The sequence below is a fragment of the Zonotrichia leucophrys genome, chromosome 10 (assembly GCF_028769735.1).
Source record: "Zonotrichia leucophrys gambelii isolate GWCS_2022_RI chromosome 10, RI_Zleu_2.0, whole genome shotgun sequence".
In the NCBI taxonomy this organism is placed as follows: Eukaryota; Metazoa; Chordata; class Aves; order Passeriformes; family Passerellidae; genus Zonotrichia; species Zonotrichia leucophrys.
The window spans coordinates 13,572,120-13,597,583 of record NC_088180.1 but is presented as its reverse complement, the minus strand read 5'-3'; the positions used below and the strand labels follow the sequence as shown (position 1 = coordinate 13,597,583).

Below are 25,464 nucleotides of genomic sequence, written 5' to 3'. Positions count from 1 at the left end.
CTGATGAACAAGATTAAGATTTGCATGTTTCTGTAACTCAACAGCAAGTGTTAAGGTTTTGATTAGCATTGCATTAGGTTAGCTTTGATTTTAGAGCCTAAATCATTAACCACTTATGTATAGGTTAGTTGTTTTTTTTCTGAAAGCAGAAACAAGGTGTCTAGTGATTTTTTTTTAATCTCTTCAAACATAACACAGGTTGAAACCGTTGAGGCTTGTGGATATTTAAATTGTCTTAAAATCTTTTTAGATGTTAACTGAATACTTTTCATTGCCTCACTTAAGTACTAGGCTAGAAGATTCCAAAGGGATTCTGTGACATGACCACAGTTCTCGTTGCAGTCTTCTTCTAAACTAAAAGGGACTTTAAATATGAGAGCTGGTGAAAGTTATTACTATCTTTTTTGGTCCAGGTTTAGAGCAGAGTGACTGCAGCTATGCTGACATTATAGTGTAATCATCTTCAGCTCTTACCTTTTTACTGTAATAACTTGGTTGTGAATTCAGCTTTTACCTTGGATTAGCAAATTTGTACCATGAACATGCTTTTCTTGGTTGAAATACTAAAGCAAAATAGCCAGGCTACATGGGGAGTTTATAATCTACATGCACAGCTTTAATTGGGGCTGTCCATGCCTGGCTTGAAGAGAGAATTCCTGCCCTTAAGCCCTTTTTTCCCATGATAAGGATGATATTTGCTGACACCTCATGGCTGAAGGTCTCAATGGGGCAACTGAGAGTAAGTTGGAATATTTTATTTGAGGATTGGAGCCACCTGGAAGAGGCATGGAGTGAACAAGATTTTCTGCCCAAGTGAGAAGCCCTTTCCAATGGTGGTAACAAAGCAAAAACTGAGCTAACATTTGGTTTAATCCAAGCAAGGGCTTGTGGTGAGTCAGACATATGAGGAGTCAATACCCTAAACACTGGACTTTTGCTCTTTTGATTTTGAAAAAACTTTCTGAAAGGAGTGTTTTGTGGTAGGAAAGCAAATAAAAAAATAATTCAATAAAGTACTGAGATATAAATGTGACCATGTTGGAAGGCAAGGCCATTTTCTGTAGCACTGTATTCTCAGAGTATATTAGATTCCTTCTTGCAGTGTTAGAAGAGAGCCTGGCAGGTTTTCAAAGGTTGTTAAGCTCTCTACATAGACAAGGCTTGGCTTGCTTATTCAGCCCAGGTTTGCTGAAAGATTCATAAGGCATCCATGAATAATTTGGACAGGTTCTTTTTCCAAATGTTTCAGTCTGTTTAATATACTGCACCTAGGTTCAAATTCCAATTATGTGGCTTAAGTCCTCTTTATTTTCAATAGAAATAAATATCTTATGCCTTGTGGTAGTACCTGAAGCCAGTGGGAACTTGTAGCTCTCCCTGAAATGCCATGAAAATCCTGTGCCACTAAACCCTTCCTCTGAAGCCTTGCACAACAATAAGATTGAAGTTTTCCTATCCATGAGCCCAAGGAACTCAGAACATGCAGAAACCCCAGTTGTCCAACTGAAAGAGAAGTTTTTCTGGAGGAAAGACATTGTCAAGGCAACACAGTTTCACTCAAGTTTTCAAGACTGAAAATGTAAACACCAATACTCTTAAGTGATGAAAATATTTATTGTTTTATCAAGTGAAAGAACAGCAAGGCAGCACACCATGTTTTATGCTGTGGGGATGCCTGTGGGCAAATCTGAATAATCATGTATGTGCTTATTTTGTTTGAGTAGCTTGGATAATTATGGCTTTTGGGGATGCACTTAGTCTAATTTGTGCTGCTTTGTTTTGCTTTGATCAGCAGTTACTTCTCAGTTCCCTCATTTTGTATGACATACCCATCTTTCTGTGAAGTGTTTTGGCTGATGGAAGGACCTGTTTGTCAATGTTTTCCATGCTAAAAACATTACTCAATAGCAACAACTTCGAGCTAAATATGAAGAGACCAAAGGGTGGAGGATTTCCTTGCAATAAATCCCATGGCTATGTGCAGTCTCCATGGGTATTTCAGCTTGAGAAGGAATGTGGAGCTCCAGCACTGGGGAACTTGGCACATAGATAATGAATATAAATGGACAGCTCTTGCTTTTGCTTCTGGTTCAGGCCAATGCAGAGTTTTCATGAGCTATAGTAATTTTGATTTCCTGTCAAAGATATGTTGCCTTTGTTACATGTGTTAATCTGTACCCTGAGAGTTTCTTCTCAGCAATGCCAGTGGCACAAATCTCACCAGGACTTTGTAGTTCCTGCACATGGATCATACTGAAATGGTCTAAATCTTTCTCAAGTATAGACATGTAGGGAAAAGGAAACATTAGATAAAGAGGCACAGGGTGGGTGAGGAGCACTGGGAAGGCAGCAGGATCAGCCTGGTAGGAGTGCAGTAGGAAGGAGTTATTTTTTATTGGAAGTGCTCAGAGAGAGTGAGGGCATGGCATCCTCTGTGTCAGCTGTGCTTTACTTCCCTTCCTCAACTCTCTCAGATTGCTCTTGTCAGGCTTTTGATTAATGTGGTCCTAGGATGGTTAAATTTGTCTGAGTTAAATTTATTAATGTGCACCTTGTTAATAGGAAGCACAAGCCATGCTGCAGGGAAGAAAAATGGGCTGCTTCTCTCCTTCATTATGCCTTGTTTGTGTGAGGCTTTGATATTCACTTTAGACTCCTTTCTCCTTCCCCTCTTTATATCTGCCCTTTATATGATGGTGGTGTACTGAATAATTTTTATTAAATGTTCAGTTCTGAAACTGATGTGAAGACAGAAAGAAGTGAGGTGGGAACTCTTTGGCCTCCTGTTCTTTTACTCTGATTCCTGCAACCACTCAGTTACAATCACACAACCTCCACTCAGACTTGATCCATGTCTGTAGGTTCCTGGGCTTGTCAGTGGTCCCTGCTGGGCTTTGCAGCTCCATAGACTTGAACAAATAGAGACTAAGAGGGTCTATTTCGTTTTTTGTGGTTGCTGTTTAACTTAAAACTTGCCCTTCCTGCCATCAGATGGAGAAGACTCAGCATCCAGCTAGTACAGATATCTTTAATACCCATTCTAAGTGCAATATCCTCCATGGTCTTGTGATAAATGTAAAATTATTCTGACTTTATTTCTGGCTATGTTAGATCTGCCTGATGAGAGTTAAAGTGACTTTTGAAGGGAGAGCAATTCTCAATGTCTTTCAGAGCATTCTCAAATGAATGCAGAAACAAAAAGCTTCCAAATCTTGGTGCCAGCTCCTTGCTTGATGAATTAATAGGTGTTTGCAGAGCTCTGATTTTCTTGTTTGCCACACACACAGAGCCCAGTGAAGGCAGTGTTAGCAGCATGTATGTGTACTCAGTAATAGTTTGCAAACTCTTAATTCACAGTATTATTTATGCATGTGTGCAGTGTGTAACTCCACTAAACTCCCTGGCAGACAGCTGAGTAGACCCTGCAAGCAGTAGGATACTGTTGTGACAGAGCAAATGGACAGATTAACTCTTCAAAGAAGTGTAAGGAAAATATCTAAACACTGACACACAGGCAATGATAAAATTGTATTCTTGTTAAGAAATAAAGGACACTGATATGTTGCTAAATGTTAACAGAGTGGGGGAATTTAAACCACCAAAAGCAAAATGTTTGGTCAGAAGAGAGCAGTGTGCACTCTACACTGCTATGGGAATGTTTTTCAGGAGGTATTTCCTGGCTGTAACCTGAGTTGGGGTGGGTTTGCTCTCACCTTTAGTCAGAGGAGGGAAGGGGCAGGACACCTCTGAGATGTGATGTAGTGTAGGTGCCATTCTGGTTGGTGCTAACACAGAGTAATGACTCAAACAGCCCCAAAGGAATTGCACAACTCTCTTAATGCCTGGTTGTACTGTTGTCATCCCCATTAATAATAGTGATTATTCAGTGTGTTATGTATGTTCCAGAGTCAACACACCTAATGAGTATTCTTTTAGCCGTGGGTAGCATTATAGATCTGAATTTTGTGGTTTAAAGTTAACCCACATTGTCCCAGATAATTAGCAGCAGAGGTGAGGGAAATTAAACAAAAATGACACTAGCAAATGCATTTACATCTGTAATATCTGTCAGTTTGAGTTGCTCTTCTGTCATCATATGTCCTCTTTATGCATGGCTGAGGAAACCATTATGAATACTGTCAAAAAGAGATAATGACACCTGCTTATCTTAAATGTAGTCTCCTGGGGATTTGAAGCACATTTTTTTGTCTAGGCATGTTTCTGAAGAAGGATAGAGTAATGTTTTTGGGATAGATATGGTAGAATGCTCATACCATTGAATCTGCAGATGCTCCTGGAGCTGGAATGAGGAGTAAAGTGAGACTAATGAGCTGTTTTTACCTGGTCTCATCTTAAGCCTACATAATAGAAAAGACACAGTTGCTGGGAAAGCTATTCTAACATTTCTCAATTTGCTTGTATAAGCTATTTAGATGGTTGTTTTGCAACTTTGATCTTTTCTTAGGAAGAAACAAGCCCTTTACCTTTAAATATAAATTGCAGCAAAGAGCAATTCCTGAGCAAGGAACAGCAGAGGATGTGAATTGCAGGGGCCACTTATGCAGGATACTGGGAAATAATGATCATGTGGAAAATGTACACAGTTTAATTAAGCACATTGATTAAATCAATATGACTCAAACAGCTTAGTGCTCCAATCAGCTTAATCTCATTAAATGTAATTCAGGCCTCAATAATTGATTAATAATGCATTATAGTTTATGAATTATTGACTCAGAGTTATTATAACTGTGCCTGCTCCCCGTGTGGCAACCAGTGTTGCATGTTAATTATGAAAGGCTCAAGCTCTCTTGAATAACTTTTTCAAACCTGGAGATGACACATCTCCTAGTGAAACAGGGACCAAATTAGTTCAACACCTTATTGGAGTCAGTTGGCCCCTAAAGAAGCTGCACTCCTTAAAGGAAGCTCTCATCTAATAATGTTAAAATAAGGAGGTAGAACGACCTGCTTTGATTGGTAATGATCTTTTCAGCAGGCAGAAGGGCTGCCTGTAGCAATTCATCTGGAGTGCTAACCTGGCATGGTGCTGGCTGGAAGCAGCTCACACCAGCGAGCGCATCTGCTCCTCGCTGTTAGTGCGTGTGACGCTCCCTCCAGCACATGTGCAAACAGCACAGCCACTGCTCAGGGACCCTCAGGTCTCACATGTCTGCCAAACGGGGAACAATCCACCTCCCCAGAGCTGTCTGGCTGCTGACTGCTTCCTGTGGGAAGGTCTGGTAGGCTTTTATAATAACAACTCCACACTGGTATGTCATATAAGAAGAAAGAGTCATTGCTGCTGTTGGTGATAATCTCAGGAGGGAAACCAAGAACTGAAGAAAGCCTCTGCTCTTTGGGGGCTCCCCCATTAGGTGGCATTTCCATTGAATGGGAACAGAACATGTTGTCTCTGACAGACTGTTTTTGTAGCTTTCTAGGTACTTAATGTGGACCAAATTGAAATCTTATGCAGAAAGTGTCCACCAGCATTACATTTCCTTCAAGTATTCCATTTACAGACCTGTTCTGCTTTTTCCTTTCATCAGTTCTCTATCTCTTCTCTTTATTTGTGATTATACTTAAAAGTGAACAGATTTTACTGTGTATAGAAATTGATTGAGATGATTATGGAACACTGGAGAAAAAAAATTTCTTTAGCCTTGCATCTGCAATAATGAGGTTTGTGTCTTTGTATTTTTTTTTATTTGAAGATTTTCTCCTAATTTGCAGGGCTGCCAGGCAGAGGTGCTGATTTCTCTCTCACTTTGTACCAAACACTTTGTTTTTGGTGACAGGAAGAGTCAGCTGTTGTGAAAACTGTTATCCTGTTTTAATGCAGCAGTGAAGAAAGGCTGAATAAAATTGTCATGTGTTCTACAGTGCTAAATAATTACAGAATTGAGAATATGTGGTTTTTTCCACTTTAATAGACAGTTTCTCAAGTTTCTGAAGCCAAAGCAAAGCTGTCCAGTTATGCAACACTGATGGTCTGTGCTGAAATTTTTCTCAAGATTGCCTTTCAATTTCAAACATCTCTTCTGCTTTTTCTTTCTGATATCCCAGTCACAACAGCGTTGGCAGCTCCTTGCAAAAAGAGCAGACAAATTTCTGCAAAACTATGCTCTTGTTTGAGTTATCCAGCTTGCTGCCATAAAGATGGAAGCTGGTTGAATGGAATATGAGATTTGTGAGACAGACACATGGTTGTCTGCAGGCTGAGGCCCGTATTTTTCATGATGTATCAAATGCTCTTTGAATCCCAGCGTTTGGTGGAGCCGACTCTGCCAGCACAGCTTTGACACTGTGGTCAGCCTTCTGTGAGCTTGGCAAAATACATATTAATATATTGAATTCCAGTAGTCAAGGCAGCAAGGAATGGATGGAAAACACTGAACGAGGATGCTGAAACTGGGCTTTGAAGCATAGACAATCACAGTGTTTTTAGCAAACAGTAAATATTAGGGTAATCTCTCATTCTGTCCCACCCTCTGCCTAATGCAGCATGATGGCAGAATAAGCACTTTAAATGAGATTATTTGTAGTGTTCTTCATTCAGCTGCCATGTTCTGCATTTTTTAAATATAAAATTCCTTCTGAAATTTGGAAATTTTTTTCTAAGCCGTCCTCTGTGTAGGGGATAGAGCAGAAAATTCTGTAGCACTTTTTTCAGCACTTGTTCAGCTGCCTTTCCTTCTTTGATTTAGAACAGTCTTATTTCTGCCTCAAGAGATATATAACCTTTATAACCTTTGCATATCCTTTCTAGAGAAAAAAAATCTGATTAAAGGCAGAACTTTCTGGAACATAAGTTATCAATATCTTCTTGGTTGGTATGGACTTGGGCTTGAACATCAGGAGTTGGACCTGATGATCCTCGTGGGTCCCTTCCAACCCAAGATATTCTATGATTCTCTCAGTACAGCTTAAGGCTGGCAATCCTCCAGACTTCCAAAACACAACAGCCTTTTCTGATGCACTAATGAATAAACATCTTGAAAATCTAAATTAGCATATCTTAGTCATAATTATTTTATTTCTTGATTGGTTTGTCAAGAGCCTCAGAAGGGTCTTCTCACAGGAGTGTGGTACTACTTGTATTTTTGCTACAAGGCATTGAAAATTATCAATGAAACTGAAAATGGTTTGGTTGTATGTAATTCTTATATTGCTTGGGAAGTTTATAGGCAGCTGCTTGGAATATGCCTGTCTTCCAACACCCCAGGACCAGCTCTCATTGCAGTTGACCTGCAAGCTTCTACAGGAGTGCTATGTTGCCTGAATTCTTGCCTTAAAAGAAGGGCAAAAAAAAAAAAAATCTCTCCTTAGGTGGAAATAGTTTGTGAAAAGCCTGCAGGTGTTGTGTTTCCAATGGCCAATCAAGGTATTGAAACACAGCCCAGCAGAGCCCCCAGGCAGCTCTTTCTCCCTAAAATGGTAAACAAGCATTAAACTGCTACTGGGTTTCTATTATTAGCTCCAAATTATGGCAAAAAAAAAAAAAACAACCCAAATCACCATGTTTCTGTGAGTGGCACATTTCCCATGCCTGGCCATAAATTCTAGTCCTGTGGGGCATGTGCTGAAAGGTCACTGTGGCACTGTGTAAGTCAGCCAGAGAAGCTTTTGAATTGAGGTAAATCTCTCCTCAATGTAGCAGAGATGGGCTGTGAGAGGCAGGACATAATTTTAGGGTCAGACTGTCACTGGAGATTGAATATTGATAGGAGCAATGTGCTTACCAAGGTGGGAAGAGTCAGTACTTGTGTCTCAAGATAAAAACCAAGGTCAGCAAGGGTTCCTTGGTTCCTTCATCTGGCCACAATATTGCCCAGCTGGTCAGGTGTCATATTACGCAGGGTGGCTGTTTTTGCTCAAATCAGAAGGTCTGGAGCACCTGGTGATGTGTGAAGTGGGTTGTTCTTGAAGGCAGTTGGGTTTGGACACCTGTGTTAAATAAAGCAGGTGTTTCTGGTCAGTAGTGATGAAGGTGTGGATAGTGGGGCAGTCTGTGAACCACTCTTGCTCCTTGAATTAAAAGGTCAGTAAGAAGCTCCTCAGATTCAAGCCTTCTATAAGGTAGGAAATTATAATTTTCTAGCAGTAGAAATGTGACCAGTTGTTCTCCTTTCTGTTTGGTTGTACCTCCTCATTGATAACTGCTAGGCAAGCTGTGATCAGAGAGTTGGGAGCAGGACAGCTGGCAGGGTGGCCTTGTGGAAGAGTAATGTGTGGCTGGAAATCCAGGGGGTGTAGCACATGCACCAGCTGCTGTCAGACCCACACAACCACTCCTGCCATCTCAGAGAGCAGTTTTTGTTTCTGGTTCAACATTTTTTCTTTTTCTGTTCCAGAAAAGCTGTGCTGGTACACAGATTGAGGTTGATACACATTGCTTTCTGATGCCTGATGATCTTGTGAGAACAAAACTATTTTGGATGGCAAGATTGGGCAGGGTTGGCAAAAAATGAGGTCTGCCACTCTTCTAGCAAACCCTTGCTTTCAGTTTGGGAGCTCAGCTCGGGGACAGTTTGTCAAGTCTTGCACAGTTTGTGTTAAAGAACTGCTAGGCTGTGACAGAACCAAGAGTGTGTCCTGCTAACAGGGAACTCTGCTACTCTGAGGTAGATTTTTCATGCTCCTATGACTCTTGAATTTCTCACTCTAACAATAGGCTTCAGCTTGCACAGGCAAACCCTTCCTCAACACCCAGAGCTAACAGACTGTTGGGAAACAGTGTGGGTGGCGTTGTAACTTTCATGTTGCTTTCACCTTTATCCTTCTAAACTGGGAATTTACTTGGTGCTTTCAAATCTTGGCTGGCTGGTTTGGAGAGACTGTCTACTGCGCCTGACTTGAAAATAGAAAAGTCATTCAGCTGATACCTCAAGGCTTTGAAAACTTTCTGGAAAACAACAATCTAATTTCTGGATTTAATGTTCCAAGCTATGCATTTCTGTCTGATAAAGGCTGACCTAGCTAGGCGTGCATTACGAAATGCCTGGAGTTGTTTGAATTGTGTGGAACAGCTTTAGTGCATGTTTGCCAGAGATGCAAGCAGATAGTTTGTTCAGCTACTCTGCCCACATCCATGTGAGGGGCTCCACACTCTTGTGAAATGTGGCAAACACTATTTCTATGTGCTGATCTTAATCAAATTTTATTTCTATGTGCTGATTTTAATATTAATCTATCCAAGAGTGTTACTGAGTGAGGAGGCAGATTTGTAATATATGGTGTGCATTTGTTTTTCTCCTGGTTTTGTATCTGGAATTCTGAACACCTGCTATTTCTAATTCCCACCTGTAAGTTGATTTTGCTGGGAGGGTCTGTGCAGATTTCTGCCTGACCTGTTTAACTGAGTTTAATTTCTGTAATTGGAGAATGAGATCCATTCCTGTGTGACTGATGCAACCAATCTCATCCCAGTAAAATAACCAGCAATATGTTGAAAGTAGTAGTTTGCAGATGCCACAGGCTGCTACTACTTGTTGCCTATAACTGACAGATTCTAGAAACAAGCATTTGTGATTAATGGGCTGCAATTATACAGAAATACTGAAATGAAATGGGGCTAAAAATACCCCATAATGATTTTTAAAAGGCCATTCTGTTAATGAGAGGATTTGTCCATCTCTACATCAAAAAGAAACTTGTTAGCTCTCTGAGCTTGCCCACCTGTTTCTAATGCAGAAATAGAAATAAAAACCAAGTGGGGACAGCTGCTCTGCTCAGACTGCAAATGTGCTGATAAGATCAACGAGCTGACGAGTGACATGGTAGATACTGCAAAGTGCACCAGTGTTCCCAGACAGCTAAACTTGGACTTCTGTATCGTTTCAGGGCACTTATTTTGTGGCTCTAACACTTAGAAAATGATATCTATCAAATCACCAATGCACTTAGAATTTAATTTGCTCTATCAGTTGTAATTGTTGGGCATCTTAGCTGTGGGGGAAAAAAGAAAGTTATTTTCCTTGACACTTGGCAATTCTTTTTTAAAAGCTTTTATTCTTTTTTTTAATTGAATTTGTTTAACAAACTCTTTTGAAAATATTTCTAGCTTAGCCTGGGTGCTTTGAAATAGTGAGGTTAAATTAAATATGTTGAAGTTTTTTATTAAAACATGATGAGGGCATGAGGTGACGAGTAAATGAAGAAGTCAGAATGGGGTTGGAGAAATGTCTTGGCCCACAGATAAGGAAGGACTTCTGGACAACTTAGGAACTTTATTTTTTTATTTTACTTTTTTAAGAACCAACATTCTATTTTAGTTCCTTATTCTTGCCTTATCACCTTCCTATAATCTTTTGCTTTTTCCCCTAGTCTGAAAACATGACATGATAATGATGGATAAAGAAATACCATAGCACTCTGCAGATGTCTGTGCATACTTAATAATTTTGGGAAGGATGGGTGGGTTCCAGAATGGAGATGACAGCTGATCTTGATATAGGACAAATAACATGACTGAGAGAGGGCTCTATTGATTATGTCTAAGTGCCCAATTCAATTCATTTTCATAGCTAATGAAAAGAGGAGGAAGTGATTTGAAGTAATGGATTATGTAGAAAATCACTTCTAGGGTGAATGTGGATGGCACAGAACTCTTTAACTGGAGTTGGGAAACAGCTGTTGAGCTTCCAGCTCTGACTAATTTGTATTTTATCCTTGATCAACTTACTTGATTTTTCTGTAAATCCTTACCTTCATAACTTGGAACACACTTGAAACATGTAATCTTCAGCCTATGAAGTGCTTCAAGAGAAGATGAGTGAGATGGAATTTATTATCACTGGCATCAGAGTGACTTTGACAGATCTCCCAGAGGATGTTTAGGTCCCATGGTGAGCACCTAACAGAAGGCTGTAACTAGTGATTGAAGTAGAGATGAAGAAAATAAGTAGATGGATGGGAGGACAGAAAGTCCTTAAATTCCGTGCTGATCAGGCTGTGCCTGCTGGAAATAAAAATGCAGAGAGGCTTTTATTGTAAAAATGAGGCTGTAGTGGATAATGCAGCAGAAACTATCTCTGGCTTATTTTTTTTTTCCTTTGTGCTTGCTGTGCTGAGGAATTTCTGAAAAAATTTCTGAAAAAAAAAATTTAATTTTTTTCTCTAAGTCCTTCCTACCCCTATAGCCATGTGCAAAAGGTGCAGCCAGAGCTGAGGTCATTCCTTTCCTGTCCTGAGTAGCAGTGGACAGTGCAGGCTGTAACAACATTAGTGTCTCGTCTGCTTTGTTACTTTGCAGTGTTCAGGTCACCCTCACAACTTGGGAATTGTTATTGTGAGCAGTAGGGAAGTGCATTTAGCAGAGCAGGCGTTTAAGGCCATTTTTAAGCTCAGCCCTGTAAATCCTGGCCTCTGGCAGGCCAAGCTGTTTAGCTGTGTTTTATGAATCAGGTCATACTGTGCCTGCCACAGCTTCCAGATGCCAAGCTCCTTCTGTGACAGTTCTGTCAAGCGTTTTGAAAGGGCACAAAAACAACAGCCAGAGGGTCACCATGAGGCACAGCTCAGCTCGTGGGAATTGTGCTTCAAAAAGAGATACTGGCCAGAGGCTGAAAGAGCAAGCAAGAGACAGATGAAGGCCTCTGGGCATGTCATTAAGGGCTGTGGTGTCCCCATTATCCCTATTCTCCCCATTTTTAGCCATTACTAACTATTGAATGAGCAATAAACACGTAGTTAGGTACTTATAGTCTCTGTGCTGGCAAAGGTGATGGCCCTGCCAGCTATGGAGAATGCTGTCAATAGACTTGAAACAGCTCATCACTGATGGCATGCTCCTTAATTTCATATCCTAGATCATACCCTTTAAATCACAACACTTCCAGGATCATCCTTCTTGCTTATCAAAAGTCTCCCCCACCAGCTAAGGCATCACTTACCACACAGGCATCATGGCCATGACCTTGTTTTCCAGCCTGTCAAAATGTAATGTGAAATTAGGCTCAGCCCTGATAAAATGGATGCTTGCACAAAGAGTAATGCTCCCCACGAGGCCATATAACCTGCATCAAATATAATTTAATAAGCAGAAATCAAAATATGTCAAATTTAAACATGCAGGTAATGCATGCAACCCCTAAAATGAATTTGGATTATAGGCAGACAGTGAGACTGAATGGTTGGTTTCTTCATCCATGAGGGAATCAAGCTAAGTAATACAGAGGAAGGAAATAATTCAAGGAGATCCTTTGATTTTGAGAGTTGATGGGAGTGTTAGGTGGCAGGGGAAGGTTATTTTCTTATGTAAGGTGTGTTTCATTAGCTGCAGTTAGAAAACATCAGTTAGAAGTCTCTTCATATTTTGAAAACAAGGTATTAACATAAGAAGCTTTGTTAGATACAGCAAGAAGATAAATCATCGTTGCAATGCTAGCCATTAGCTTGTCACGACCATGATTTACAGGGATTTTCTTCTATATAAATAAGTGTTTCTTTTAAAAGCACTCAGAGTTTACAGAGCAGGAGATTAAGTGGCTGTGAATGCTCTGCAATATAATGGTTTTGATATGAGTGTTTCTTATGGCACGTTGAGAGAGGAGCTCATGCTGTGGATTTTACAGGCTGTATAGAGAGAATCAGCTATAAGTGGAAGGATTCTGGGGCAGGGTCAGTTGGAAAAGTTCAAAGTTCTGCTGTGGAAGTGTTGGGGTGAAAGTGCAGGAAGGTATTGGGATTGAGGGAACATCACAATTACCAGCTTTATGAAGTCAGTCTGTGCACTGTACATCAGAAATTCAAACTGATTAGAAACTATCAATTGTGCTCTTAAATTATTTGCCTGAAAGAACCTTCTGGGGAATGCTTTTAAAATAAATTTAATATCACTTAGGAAACTATAAAGAACTAAAAGCACTCCTGTGTGAAAGCTCCCACTTTTGCAGGGATACATGGAGTGCCAAGGAAGGACATCTCATCTTCCACTTCTGTTTCTTCTGAGGATGCCAGGACTGTTCTGCAGCCTGACTCCTTTATTCATGAGAACCTTTTTCTGTGCTTTGTAGCAACTTGTGGGGATAAAAAGAACCTTTTTCCTCACCCTAACCTCCCTACCATCTTATTTCCTCTAACAGATGACTCTTCCTAACTTGAACTCTGCTCCCTGCAGTGATTGAGGCAGGAAGACATCATCCATTAGCCATTATTTTGCTGGCATCTGAAGAGAAGAACTTACTGACCTGAGACAGGGACTGCTTAGTGTGCCTTTCCACAGACTGTTTGAAATTTCTGCATGTTATCTGCTTTATGCAGTGGCAAATTTTGTTCCACCTAGTTTTGTCAAGTACTCCGGGGCTCAGATTGTGCCATGTGAGCCTGATTCCTTATTCATCTTTAGGATATCTCAATAGTAGAACTGCTTGGAAAAAAACACAGTATGAACTTGGTTGGGAACTTCAGGGCTCATCTGTGCTGTTTCTTCTGGAAAACTTATGTTCTGCTCATGGTCTGTCACACAACACTTCATTCAGTCTTGGAGATGGAACATGGTGCTGCTTATATCATAATACAAGATCAGCATCAGTTTTGCTCTTTTGATGATCTGACTGAAAGACCTTTTACATTGACCCCTTATTTGTGTTCTTTTGCTCAGGTATTTGGGGAGTTCATCTGAGACCTTGCCATGAAGACAAGAATCATTATTCAAAATTTGGAGACAGTTTAACCTCATTGATCTTTTGTTTGTGGAAAGCAAGAATTTCCTTTGGGATCAGCTATGGACAGTGCAGTTCCAAGATTTAGGATAGACTTAGACAGCAGTAATGTAAAAGTCAATTTAGTGATGCCACAAATGAGGTCAGACCTGCAGAAGGTCCTTTACTGCGAAGCTGTTGACATAGTGAAGTGGTAGAAGGTCTTTTGTAGACTTTCTGTTTATTTCCTCCTTCTTCTGAGTTTTTTATATTTAAGAAAACACACAATTTAAAATTCTTACTGTTTGCTTACTCCAGGAGAAATACAAAATTATATTATTTTTAAGAAACATTCCCTACTTGACTGATTCTGGAGCAATGAGCAATAAATATCAAATCAAGTGAAGACCAAGAATTTAATTTTTGCCATCAGAGGCAATCTGTGATGCTTTTTATCTTAACAAAAAATGATATTTCATCAATTTGACAATGAGAGGCTCTGATTGTACTTTCTTTTAATATATTTTTGCTACTTTCAAGTCATTCCCTGAGGAGAACTTCAAGTCAGGGAGAGATGGATCTGTGCCACTTAAAAGCACAACACATATTTAAGAATAAACATTACTTTATGCTGTAGGTGGTAATAGGTGGGTTTTAAATATGTACTGCATAAAGAGTAAAGAGCTTTTTTAGAATAAACTATAGAGTTTGTCTTCTGTAGAGCAGAACAGCTTGAAGTACTACACAACTTAAATTTTGTTGAACTGTTAAACTTGGCTGTTATTTCCAGCAGTGAAAAAAAAACACTGGCAGGTGTTTCTCATGCCCATTTTAGGGCTCACAGGCAGGTTCTAAGTTCATCTCAGAATGGGCAAAATACTGAGATCATCACCCAATTTTTTACCATTTCTTTCATGCTTGGATTTCCCAGAAGGAGAAATTAGCAAAACTTGGGCTTCTTAACTGGATCCATTGAAGTTAGCAAAGAAAACAAATTCCTGTTGGGTTATTTCTGTCCCCAGCCACTTCAGGATTGTTGTATACAAAATGACTTGTGCTCTGGGCAATGTGGTTTTAATGTTAACTTCCACCTCTCCACAGGGGAGACTTTTTGGAGTAACTCTCTGATATTCAGCCTAAATGTTCCTTAGTGGAGTTTCATGCCATTAACCCCGGATTCACCCGGGTTTGGCTCTCTGAGCAGTTCCTCCTGCTCTGGGAGCCATGGCAGTGAAGGGCACGGGGTGTTGTGCTGGGGGTAAAGGCTGTGTCCCCCACAGGCAGGAGATGGGGGCTGAGGCATTACTCACTGGGTGTGAAAGCCATTTATTTATTCCTGCAGCGTGTTCCGGGGGCGTCCCCTCTGCCAGCAGCTCCTGCTCCATCTGCTGCCCTTAAATTCCACACAGAAGCTGTTAGTGCCATGCACAGAGCAGGGGACACGGCCAGAGGGCAGCTCATGTCTCGGAGTTCACAGCTCAGTGATGCTCTGCCCTGTAGGTGCAAAGGCAGCTTGATCCCTGTAGGGATCAGATATTCAGAAGCCTCTCTGGCAGGGGATCTAACCAGAAAGAGCAGTTGTTGCTCTTGCAGTGTTGAAATGTGCCTTGCAAATGGCAAAGATGAGCTGTGAGTGAGCAGTGGGTATGTAGAATAAAATGTAAAAGCAAGGGGTGAAAATATTGCTGGTTCGGAGCTGAAGCCTTATTAAAGTCCTGTCTGTCCTATTTGGGCAAATTCTTTCTAAAGTATCCAATGTCACCAAAATCCCATTAAACTGTCACATAAATTATCAGGGTTTCCTTTTTCCATCACTGTGGATTACCCAGGGAGATATTTTTATGACAATGGAAGCTTTTTCAGTCTGCTCCTCCTGCCTGATTTCATTTCAGATGAAATCCTTCTTTCAGAAAAGAGCCCGTGGATTTTATAGCTCCATGGATCTCTGCACTCTGCCTGTTACAGCAGCTGTCCTTCAGGTCTCTGTGCACTCATCTCCTGCCTTCACCTTCTTTTAGGCCTGGGACAGTTTAGGGCAATGTTCTAGTTCTTCTCTCAGTTCAGCTCTTTTGTCTTTGTGCAAAAACCCCAGAAGGTGAAAATCACATATATGCCTAACTTGAAAATACTGCTTTTTACTGCTTGCCAGGTCTCAGAAGCCTTGCATCTCTGCAAGACAGTCTACATTTCTCCCATGCTGACTGAAAAACACATGGATTGATGGCCTGGCCATGGCAGTACAAAATACTTGAGTATCTGAAATTGCCTGCTGCCACAGAACAAATTAAAGCCATAATGTGTGTGTTATAGAGGCAGGGGGTGATAGATCCTTGCCTGCCTTCTGACAGATAATCTGGAGCTCCCTACTTCAGCTACCTAGATCATGTGCTGGACCTCATCTTAGTGAGTGCTCACACCTTGCAAGGCATACATAAGCAGAAGCTGAGAAATGGTAATATTAAGGGTAATAGAGAGGCTTTGGAAGATCAGTACTAATGAGAGAAATCCCAGAAATTATATTACTCTATTACTCCAATTTTGAAGTGGCAAGACTGTCACTAAACGAGCAGGTAAGACAGAATTTTCCATAAATAATTCTGTTCTGTATGTGCAAAGAAGCCCTAATGATGTCAAAATACGATGATGAAATATTTCTGAAATTTCTGATTAGCCACTAATTAGTGGCTAATGGTTAACATGGCTTGACATGGCTAACACTAAGTAGTAAAGCAGACACCTTGCATCAAAGAGAACACAGGAGGTGGCAGAGTGGACTGGAATAGTAATTCCAGCAGAACACAGAGCTAGTTCCAGAGGAAAAAGGGGAACCATGGGCAAGTTTCTAAAGCAGCTATTATGATTTATGTGGCTGCAGGCCTCTGCTGGCACTGTTTTGGGTACTGTAGAGGAGGCACAGGACTTTATGAGCAAGGAGCCATCAGGAGGGAGGGCCAACACTCAGGTCACCATAGGCTGGCTTAGCTGATAGTAACTTGTGTTTCTCTTTATGCAGCCTAGTCCCAGTGGACAGTGAGGACAAGTGATTGCAATCTTTTTATAGCAGCCTTTTGCAATTTAAAGGTTCTTTCTCCTTCCTCTCTGTTCACCTTTCCTTTCCGTGTCTGAAACCCGTTTTCTCCAATTTTTCAGCCTAAGACTTCTAAACATTTGATGATTTTCAATGACCTCTTCAGTTTTCATCAGGTTATTTTAAACCTGTGGTGGGCAGCAGTGGGCACAGCACTGCAGCTATTTGGTTTTGCTGACTGTGTTGAGCAGAGGGAAGTAGCAGAGTGTTCCCTGCCTGGTATGGATCCCATGACAGCTGCCATTTTTGCAACTGCTTTACATTACTATCTCATCTGCTGTAATCTCCTGATCCTTCTTAGCAGAACTTTTTCCTAGCGGTCCTCCATGTTGGTGTGATGCCCTGGGAATGTGGCTGAGGGAAGCAGAGATGGATGGCAGCACTGAGCACAGGTGTGGGAGATGCATCCAGGCAAAGGAAATCCTCTGCTAGCCCTAGGAGGAGATAAATGCAGGTTACTTGCTTGACAGCAGCTTAATAAAGTGCTGCATGGTTTCTTTTTGGAAGTCTGATGATATCTGAGCAGCTCAGAGGGTGTGCAGAGTGACACTGGAAATGCCAATGAATGCTGAGTGGGTGTACCCAGGACTGGAAATGTCTGCTAGACTATTGCAGGTGCATTAGTGGGAATGGGGATGCTCCTTATAATCTGAGGCAGTTTGCAAAGGGTTACAGTAGGCTTTCCATGGGTGTAAGTCCTGTAAAATAAGGTGCAGTTGTTCCCCAGCTTTCCCCAAGAGGAATTCTTGGATTTGAACTGGAATTAGTTAATGTGGGTTTCCTTTGCCTTCAGTCATACTCAAGGTGCTGCTAAATAATGATGGTGGCTCCTGCTGCTTTAAGAGCTTGGGGTTTTGGAAACTTCCCCAAAACAGCCTTGACAACTTGCTTACCAATTTCCTGGAGTTCAAACCCAGCGTTAGTGGGAGGTCAAGCTGAGGCTGAGCAGTCTGTGCCCATATTCAGCTCCTGATCATCTCTGATTCAGAGGTGAATGAATTCATAAAGCATGTTCACAAAAGAAGGTTGCCAAGCAACTTGGAGGCTGAAACTCTCCCATCAAGCTATGAAGGTAGGGAACAGGCAGCTGAGATGATTTGTTATGTTCACTTCTTTGCCATGGGTAACAGTAATAATACATATAATACAGAAATATTTAAGAAAGGAATAGCTCATTGATAATTCTGGAAAACAGCAGCTGATCCTGCTAGACTGTGTTTTGCCTCTGTATTAAGATGTGTCTGCTTTTGGAGCATCTAGCCAAAAACAGGCACAGCAAGGAGACGGCAATCTGGTGTAGGGGGAGATGGGCAGGGAAGAATTATTCTGTCTTAAGGCAACTGAAAGTCTGACAACTGGTGGAAAAGTTTTAGGAGAGGAGAAAATATCTGACAAAGATTCTGCCTCAGATCAGGCTTATTGTTTTCTGTGATCTCAGTATTTGATGTTTTTTACAAATATAGTTTAGTATATTCATTATACATCACCATATCCCCTCTTCTCTCTGGCTTTGCATAACTCTGCAGCCTTGGGCATGTCAGGAGGATCCAGGACATGAAGCAGTTGGGACATGCATGGAAGAGCTATGTGATGGTCCTCCTGTTTACCCATCATTTACTCACAGAACAGCCCGTAGTGGGAACAGCTAATTAAGTTGGAAGGAAAAGTTTTGCTTTCTTGGTTTTTCTCTACAATATCCTGGGGTAAACTTGACCCTTTGATCTGTGTAAGGCTCATGGTAGGCATGCTGTACTTAGACATAAAGCAGAAAAACAAGCCTGTGTCCTAATGGCCCTGGGCTTGTGCAAAGAAAAGAGAAGTTTGCAGAGGCACAGCCAGAAAGTTCCAGCCCAAGACCCAGATCTAGACTGAATTTTTTTCACATGCTGTGTACATAATTCCCTTTGACTCCTTAAAAAATCCTAGCCTTGCATCATTTAATGCCCTGTCCTTTTACAAATGGCATGGCTCAAACCTCAGCTTGAAATAATTTAGAGCAGCAGCCCAGGTCAGGGCATCTGGAGCTGCTTTTCATTTCCTTTCTGTGCTCCCCTTGATGAGGGACACTGCTGTGTTAATGGGGTTTTGTTCTTTTCTTTCAGGCTTCTCTTTCTCCAGTTGATGTCACGATTAGTGACATCAAAGTCACCTCTTAGTGAACCCTGGTGATGACATGAGTGGAGGAGGACCCTTAGAGGCAGGAGATTAAGCAACAAGCTAGCACTACTGGAAGAACAAAGCTCTCATTTTCATTCATATATACACAATCAAAAATGAGTGAAGAGAAGGAGGGATGGGAATTAGGTGATGCATTAGTAAAATTATCATTCAAAGGTTCTTTGCTCCAAGTTTTGCAAGAGGAATCAGTGGTTCTTTAATCTCCCACCTTGGGTATTGTTGATGCCATGTTATATTCTGGGCATGTTGAAATGTAGCACGGTGTAAAGATACATGATTTGTTGGATAAGGCTTTATGTAGCAGAAAAAGGCTCCTCTGCTTTCCCTTTTTATTATTTACATTCCCAGAGAAAGTTATGTGTCATGTGGGCTCTGCAGAGATAAATGGCCAACCTGAGCCAGAGCAGCTTCCTCTGAACCTGGAAAGGAGCAGCCTAGGTGTTGGCCTGAGGATTCTGAAGACTTAAACTCAGTTCTGGTCCTGGGAAGAGATATTTGAGAGAACCTGAGGTTGTGAGTCCTTAAGAGAGGTTTAGCAGGGAAATTGTACCGTGGAGCTCTGAAAGAGCAGACAGAAGGGCAGCTGGGCATCAGTATAAACCAGTAAGCTGGTCTGGTCAGGACTGTAGTTATGGGTGTGCTGGAAGTCAGGAATGAAGGGAATCAGCTGAACTGAGTTCAGAGATCTCCCCTGGTGCTGCCAGCTGAGTGTGGAGCATGGCTGGCCAGTGCTCTGTCCGCTCCTTTCATGAGCTCTGTTAATAGCAGTCAGCACAGTAATTCCAAAGTAACTGGATATGCTGTAAACCATAGGTTTGGGCCACTCCTGCTGTTTTCCAGGTGTTTCAAGAGTAGCAAGTTTTATGGCCATGTCATCAGCTCTTTGCTCTATTTGCTGCTTCATTAGTTTTCATGCTGGGAGCACTCTGGGGGAGCAGCATTTGGAGGTGGGATTTGGCTCCTGTGAAGGGAACAGACAGTTAACAAGCTCTGTGGTTTCCTTGCTTGTACAAACCTCCTTTATGACTCTCCTGTGGGTGGGATGTCAGAGCTGAGGATGTGCTTGGCAGGAGGGGATCTTTCAAAGGAAACTTTCAGTGGAATAGAGAGATTTCCTTGGCTGGACCTGCAGGCAATGGGGCCCTTCTGTTGTAACCCACAGGAGATCAGTGTAGGTGATCTCTGGTCTCTTTCCCTTCCCTCATGTTTCCCTGGGTTTAAGATCTGGAGACTCCAAGAGCTTTTCCACCACTGAGTCGGAGTAAGGCAAGCTTGACTTTGATGAGCCTTGAGAGAAACGGCATAAGTCAGATCTCTGCCAGCCCCATGCTATTGCAATTAGCAGAATTATGGCAACTTGTCCTGGGTTTCTGACATGAGAAAGCTGTTGCTTAGAGGTTTTTTTTATTTTTCCTATTTTGACTGAGGAATGAACCTCTCATTTAAGAAACTGAACTCTGTATCAATATCCAGAAGGGGTAAGAGTTGTTAAAGCTGTATTCATCAATTGCAAAAGAGAGCACATTTTATTTTGCTCTGTGCTATTTACAGCTGTTGTCCATTACAAGTCCTCAGGAGCCTCATTCCCAGCTATAACTGCACAGCCCCATAAGTTTAGCTCAGCAATGAGCCTGCAAAACAGCACTAAATCATGGTGATGGGAGAAGGGAGAAAATGTTTGGAAATGGCAAAATGCAGCTGATGTCTTTGTGAAATCTGGCTTTTGTTTGTTGCTATTATAAGGCATTACTAAAGTAGATAGTAATGTACAATTAACTGGAAAAGAAGAGAAATAGTGTCTTCTAATTTTGGGGGAAAAATCAGAATGGCTGGTCCTGCAGGAGCTGAAGGAGTCTTTGACAATCCATAAGTGCCTAAGTTCATGTTGATGAAAATGTACCCAACCCCCCCAGTATGGTGAGGTGTGAGAATGACAAAAATCTAATGTGTGGCTATTGAGAAACAGAGCCCCAGTTGCTTTACTGGACCAGAACATGATTGCTCTGTATGAGCTCTTTGAGCTGGGAGTGCAGTTCACTCTTCTAGTGCCCACCAACTGCTCAAGAGGGAAGTGTGGATGTGGGGTTATTTCCAAATCTGAGTGTGTCCCTGTATGATGTAAATAAATTGTGCTGTGAAGTATATATTGTGCAGAATATATAGCTAAGGAGACAAAATAATGCTTATTCCTTGTTTGAATGTGAAAAGAGAAAATTCACCTGTATTCCCAGCTGTGACGCAGCTTGGTCAGACAAACAGCTAAACATTCCTTTATTACCCTCTGTATTTTTGAGGATGGTGTTCTACCTCCCTGTTTTACTATGATGGATTAATGGTTTGTAACACATTTGGAAACTGAAGGATGGCTTTGGGAGCTAAGGACAGAGGCATGTAAGATGCTAATTCAGCATCTGTTTGCAAGGGCACTCAGCTGATGCCTTTGGTTCTGCATTCTGTCCTGTTGCCTCTCCCAGTCCATGAAGGGAACAGAGCCTGAGCTCTGACTGTCCTGATGGAGCAGGGCAAACCTGCCCTGGCATAGCTGTGATGCCCTGAGAGATAAAGCTTTCCACTGAATAAATCTGTCAGCTTGGCTTGTGATAGTGAATGCTCACAAAAGGATCGTTTGAAGACAGATAATTGCTTTCTCCTTTCCTTTTATTTTCTGTGCCTGGCAGGTGTCTCCTTCTGTCTTCTCCTGTTTCCTTGGCCCATCCCTGAAGTGTGCTCAGCACAGATGGGATCTTCAAAGAGTCTGCTGTCAAACTTGGTCTTTTCTAAGCATATGTATGCTGAGAGTTTTTGGAGGCTTGTACCCAGACCAAATGTGTTTAGTGGCTTTTTCACAGGAACAGCAAATAACAGATCTGATAACAAGGAAACTTTTGCTGTTAAGTTGCAAGTCTGTTTTGAAATAGCTTCACTAGGGATTATCAATGAACTGTTCAGCAAAAATTTAATTTACTATTTGGGTTTTTTTTAAAAAACAACCCCCCAAATCCCCTCCCCTACCTCAAATTGCCACAGCTTATGTTTCCTATGCATGAAAGTAGTGCCACAAACAGATGAATTCTTCTAGTTGCAACTTCTGAAAATCAGTCTTTCTAATCTGAGTGAGCATTTATTTTATATAAAACTGGAGAAGTCTTTCCACCAAAAGCAACAGCTTGCCTTAGCTATGTGCATTGTTATTTCTAGCTTTTGTTGTATTGTTATGAAATAATGGTTAGGTTTGTGTACTCAACCTCTGCAGCTCTGGTGAACATATTAGTGCATTTTCTTTAATTATACCAGTTTAGTTCAATTAATTATGATTTTGACCTTACAACACAAATTATTTCCAGAGATCAGGCTGCTTGCATGTCCTTGGAGCCCCTTATGGGTGGGCAAATCTGCTTAGATATTTAGAAAGTTCTGAATTGTTAATGGTGAAATACTGAAAGTGGAGCAGAACTTTATACCATTAAATAACTTCTTGCTGCCTTTTCAACCTTAATGAAATTTGAGGGGATCAAATTTCAATAATTGCTAGAAAATATGGTAAAGCTTTTTGGAGGCAGTAACCTGCACCTGCAGAATGCTTTCTAATGGTACATGTAAATATCTAGAAGTTATCACAGAATAAAAAGGGAGATTAGCTCTGTGCTGGTTCTGAGGACCAAATCTGTGGTCAGTTTATAAAACCTTGAGAAAATATCTGGAATGTCTAGGGATGTAATTTCCTTAGAATTCATTTTTGGATTGTTATATAAATTGAATTGTTATATAAATTCAAAATAAAATCCACTTGCAAATATCTTGTTCAAAGAAAAGCCCCGTTTATTTTTGGGGTGTTTTTGCTTTGCTTTTTGCAGGCAGCCGCCCTTACGTGTTCCTCACAGCCCGTGTTCACCCTGGGGAGAGCAACGCCAGCTGGGTGATGAAGGGCACCCTGGAGTTCCTGGTGAGCAGCGATCCCATTGCTGAGCTCCTCAGGAAGTGTTTCATCTTCAAGATTGTGCCCATGCTCAATCCTGATGGAGTCATCAATGGCAAGTGAGTTGTGACGTGTGATTACCCTGGGGTTTGTCTGTACACCCAGCAGATCTCATCTTCAATGTTTGTGCTGAGAATTCACTTTTTCCCTGTGTTTTATTCATCCTGTTATCAGTCCTGTATACAAAATGTGACTCTGAGACATGGCCTGGTGTGCTGTCCTGCATTTGTGAGGTGCATGTGGCTCTGTGCTGTCTGTGGTCAGAATATCTCTCAGTTCCCTGGAAGGAGTGTTAGTGGTGCTGGAGAAACAGGACCTTTACTGACAAATGGAGCAGCAGGGCAGAATACAGCTGCAAAGCAGATATGCTTGGAAAAAACTGGCTGTAATTAATGCTTAGTATAACCTGGTGGGGGAGGATGAATAAGGATTCCTTAAATTTTCACAGAAATATTTCTGTATAGTGAACCTTCCTCCTTCTCCCACCTTCTTTTCAATCTTCCTTCCCACATGTTTCCTAAGAGATGCTGAATCTGATCTTGGAAAAATATTGATTCCTTTTTGCATTCTTTGCCTTATACCCTCCCTATCCACCCACACTAACTTCCCTCTCCCTGTACATGACTGGAAAAGGTACAACTCTGCTCCTAATATTTTGAGCTGAAATAAATACTGTTGTGTGAAACCTTGAAGAGGGCACTAAGCTGAAGTAGGCTTGGCTTTCCTGGAAAACAAATCTCCTCCTCTCTGTAGGCAGTGGAATTTGTTAACTTTGGGTGTTTTTGGAGTGGCAGTGAGTTAATAATTGTTGGTCCTGTCCAATGCAAGGGTAGGACATCATGACCACATCCCACCAGTGGCTGCTGTCTTGACCTGCTGATGGTGATGGGGTCTTGTAGGGTTTGCAACAACTGTCCCCCTTGGCTTATTGCAGAGGAGCACACAAATATCAAAGCAGAAAGATGGACTTAAATAAGAACTGGAACACAGCAAAGTGTAGAGGAATAACTTTTCTTAAGCTACAGTCCCACATCTGCTTTGGGGTTGGTGTGTGATGATTGGGTGTTTCAGGAACAGAAAAGCAAATCCTGAGCAACAACTGCATTGAGCTGGATTTAAAACTCAAATGAGTTTGGTGTGAGAGGCTCACCAGGGAGCACCTTGGGCTTTTCTGACAGTCTCTAGGCTGTGCAGTCACAGATTTTGGGTTGATGTGCTCCCCAGGGCCCAGATGTGCCAGAAGTCTGAGAGCACTGTTCAGAATAGCTGGGTACTTCCCCAGGGTATTTGAGGCCTCTGTTGGCACCACATGCTTTCTTGATCCTCATAGACAGAAGGAACAAGAAAAACAATTGTGGCTTTTCCCCTTTATTTTTTTCTTCTCATTACACTTAGTTAAACATCAGATGCAGGACTGGAGGGAATGGCTGACCTTTTCCTCCAGCTGTCAGGAACCAGCACAGCAGAGAAGAGACCTTCAGGAGGGAGAATGTGGCTCTTGGTGACACCTGAATGAAGGGTATTTGTCACACAGGAGATATGTGTTTTGTGTTCCATGGTGCAGATGAGCTTGAACAATAGTTAAATCTGGTGATGAAGAAGAGTTTAGTAAACCTTCAGTGGATAGGACCAGGAGAACAGGAACTTGGCCACGTCTCCTTTATTGATCATGAAGCCTGGGGAGGGGAATAAAAAATTTCTTTATGCTTTAAATTAAATACATCTGTCTTGTGAATCCCTCTGTGGATTCTCTCTCCTCCCATATTCTTCTTGTTTCTTTATATGTACGCTTTATAGTAGCCATGGTTCCTCCTATATTAAAAGAAATATTTTTGTTCAGGGGCTCAGGTTTACTGGTAGCACGTAAGAGTGAATGTGGGTGTGTAAGAGCTTGTGGGAGTGTGTAAGAGTTGGCATCATCTTCCTTTTCCTTTATCTGATTTTAATGTTTCCTTTTTATTTTCATCTGCTTCCCTTTTCTCACTCTTCCCTCCTGCTGAATCAAGGAGACTTTTCACTAAAAAGAACTTGTTGAATTTTGTAAAATAATGAACCAGTGAGTGGAGATGGGAGCTGGGGAGTCTTTTTTAGATGAAGGAAATTTATTGGAAGCCACATCATTTCTTCAAAGGCATGGGGTAACCATAGTAGCAGCTAGGTAAGGAAATCCTGGTTTTTCTTTTGGAATGTAGCCATGGACTATTCTTTATCTGTTTTAAAAACATCTTGTTTTCTCTGGCACCTGCCCTCCCCCAGCACAGGCTTTGCATCTCCAGGGTAAGGCAGATGAGGTGCTGGGATTTCTGTCTCTCCCTTGATGCTCCCTCCCCTTTAATTTACTCTGTCAGTTCCTTGTTTACTCAGGGGCTTTGTTCATTACCTCCTCAAGCCTATCAGAGAAAAGCTTCAGTTATTTGATAATTACTGACATAAAGAGAGAGAAATGCCCACTAAAATCCCTCCTAGAACAGCTTTCCTCTACACAGTCTCAAAAAGAGCAAAGGGAAAAGAAGGAGTGTGCTCCCACTTAACCTTTGGAGCCTTCTGTTTGGAAGGACGGTCTTAGGAGGGGGAGA

The 25,464-nt window shown here is 41.5% G+C and overlaps 1 protein-coding gene across 1 annotated transcript in view; it reads left to right on the top strand.

Moving 5' to 3' along the window:
• The window catches only part of AGBL1 (AGBL carboxypeptidase 1), a 244,763-nt gene that overhangs the window by 59,006 nt on the left and 160,293 nt on the right, over positions 1 to 25,464 (top strand). The window contains exon 17 of the mRNA XM_064722476.1: positions 22,767 to 22,947. Within this exon, the coding sequence (XP_064578546.1) occupies positions 22,767 to 22,947 (181 nt within the window). The remainder of the gene's footprint in view (positions 1 to 22,766; positions 22,948 to 25,464) is intronic.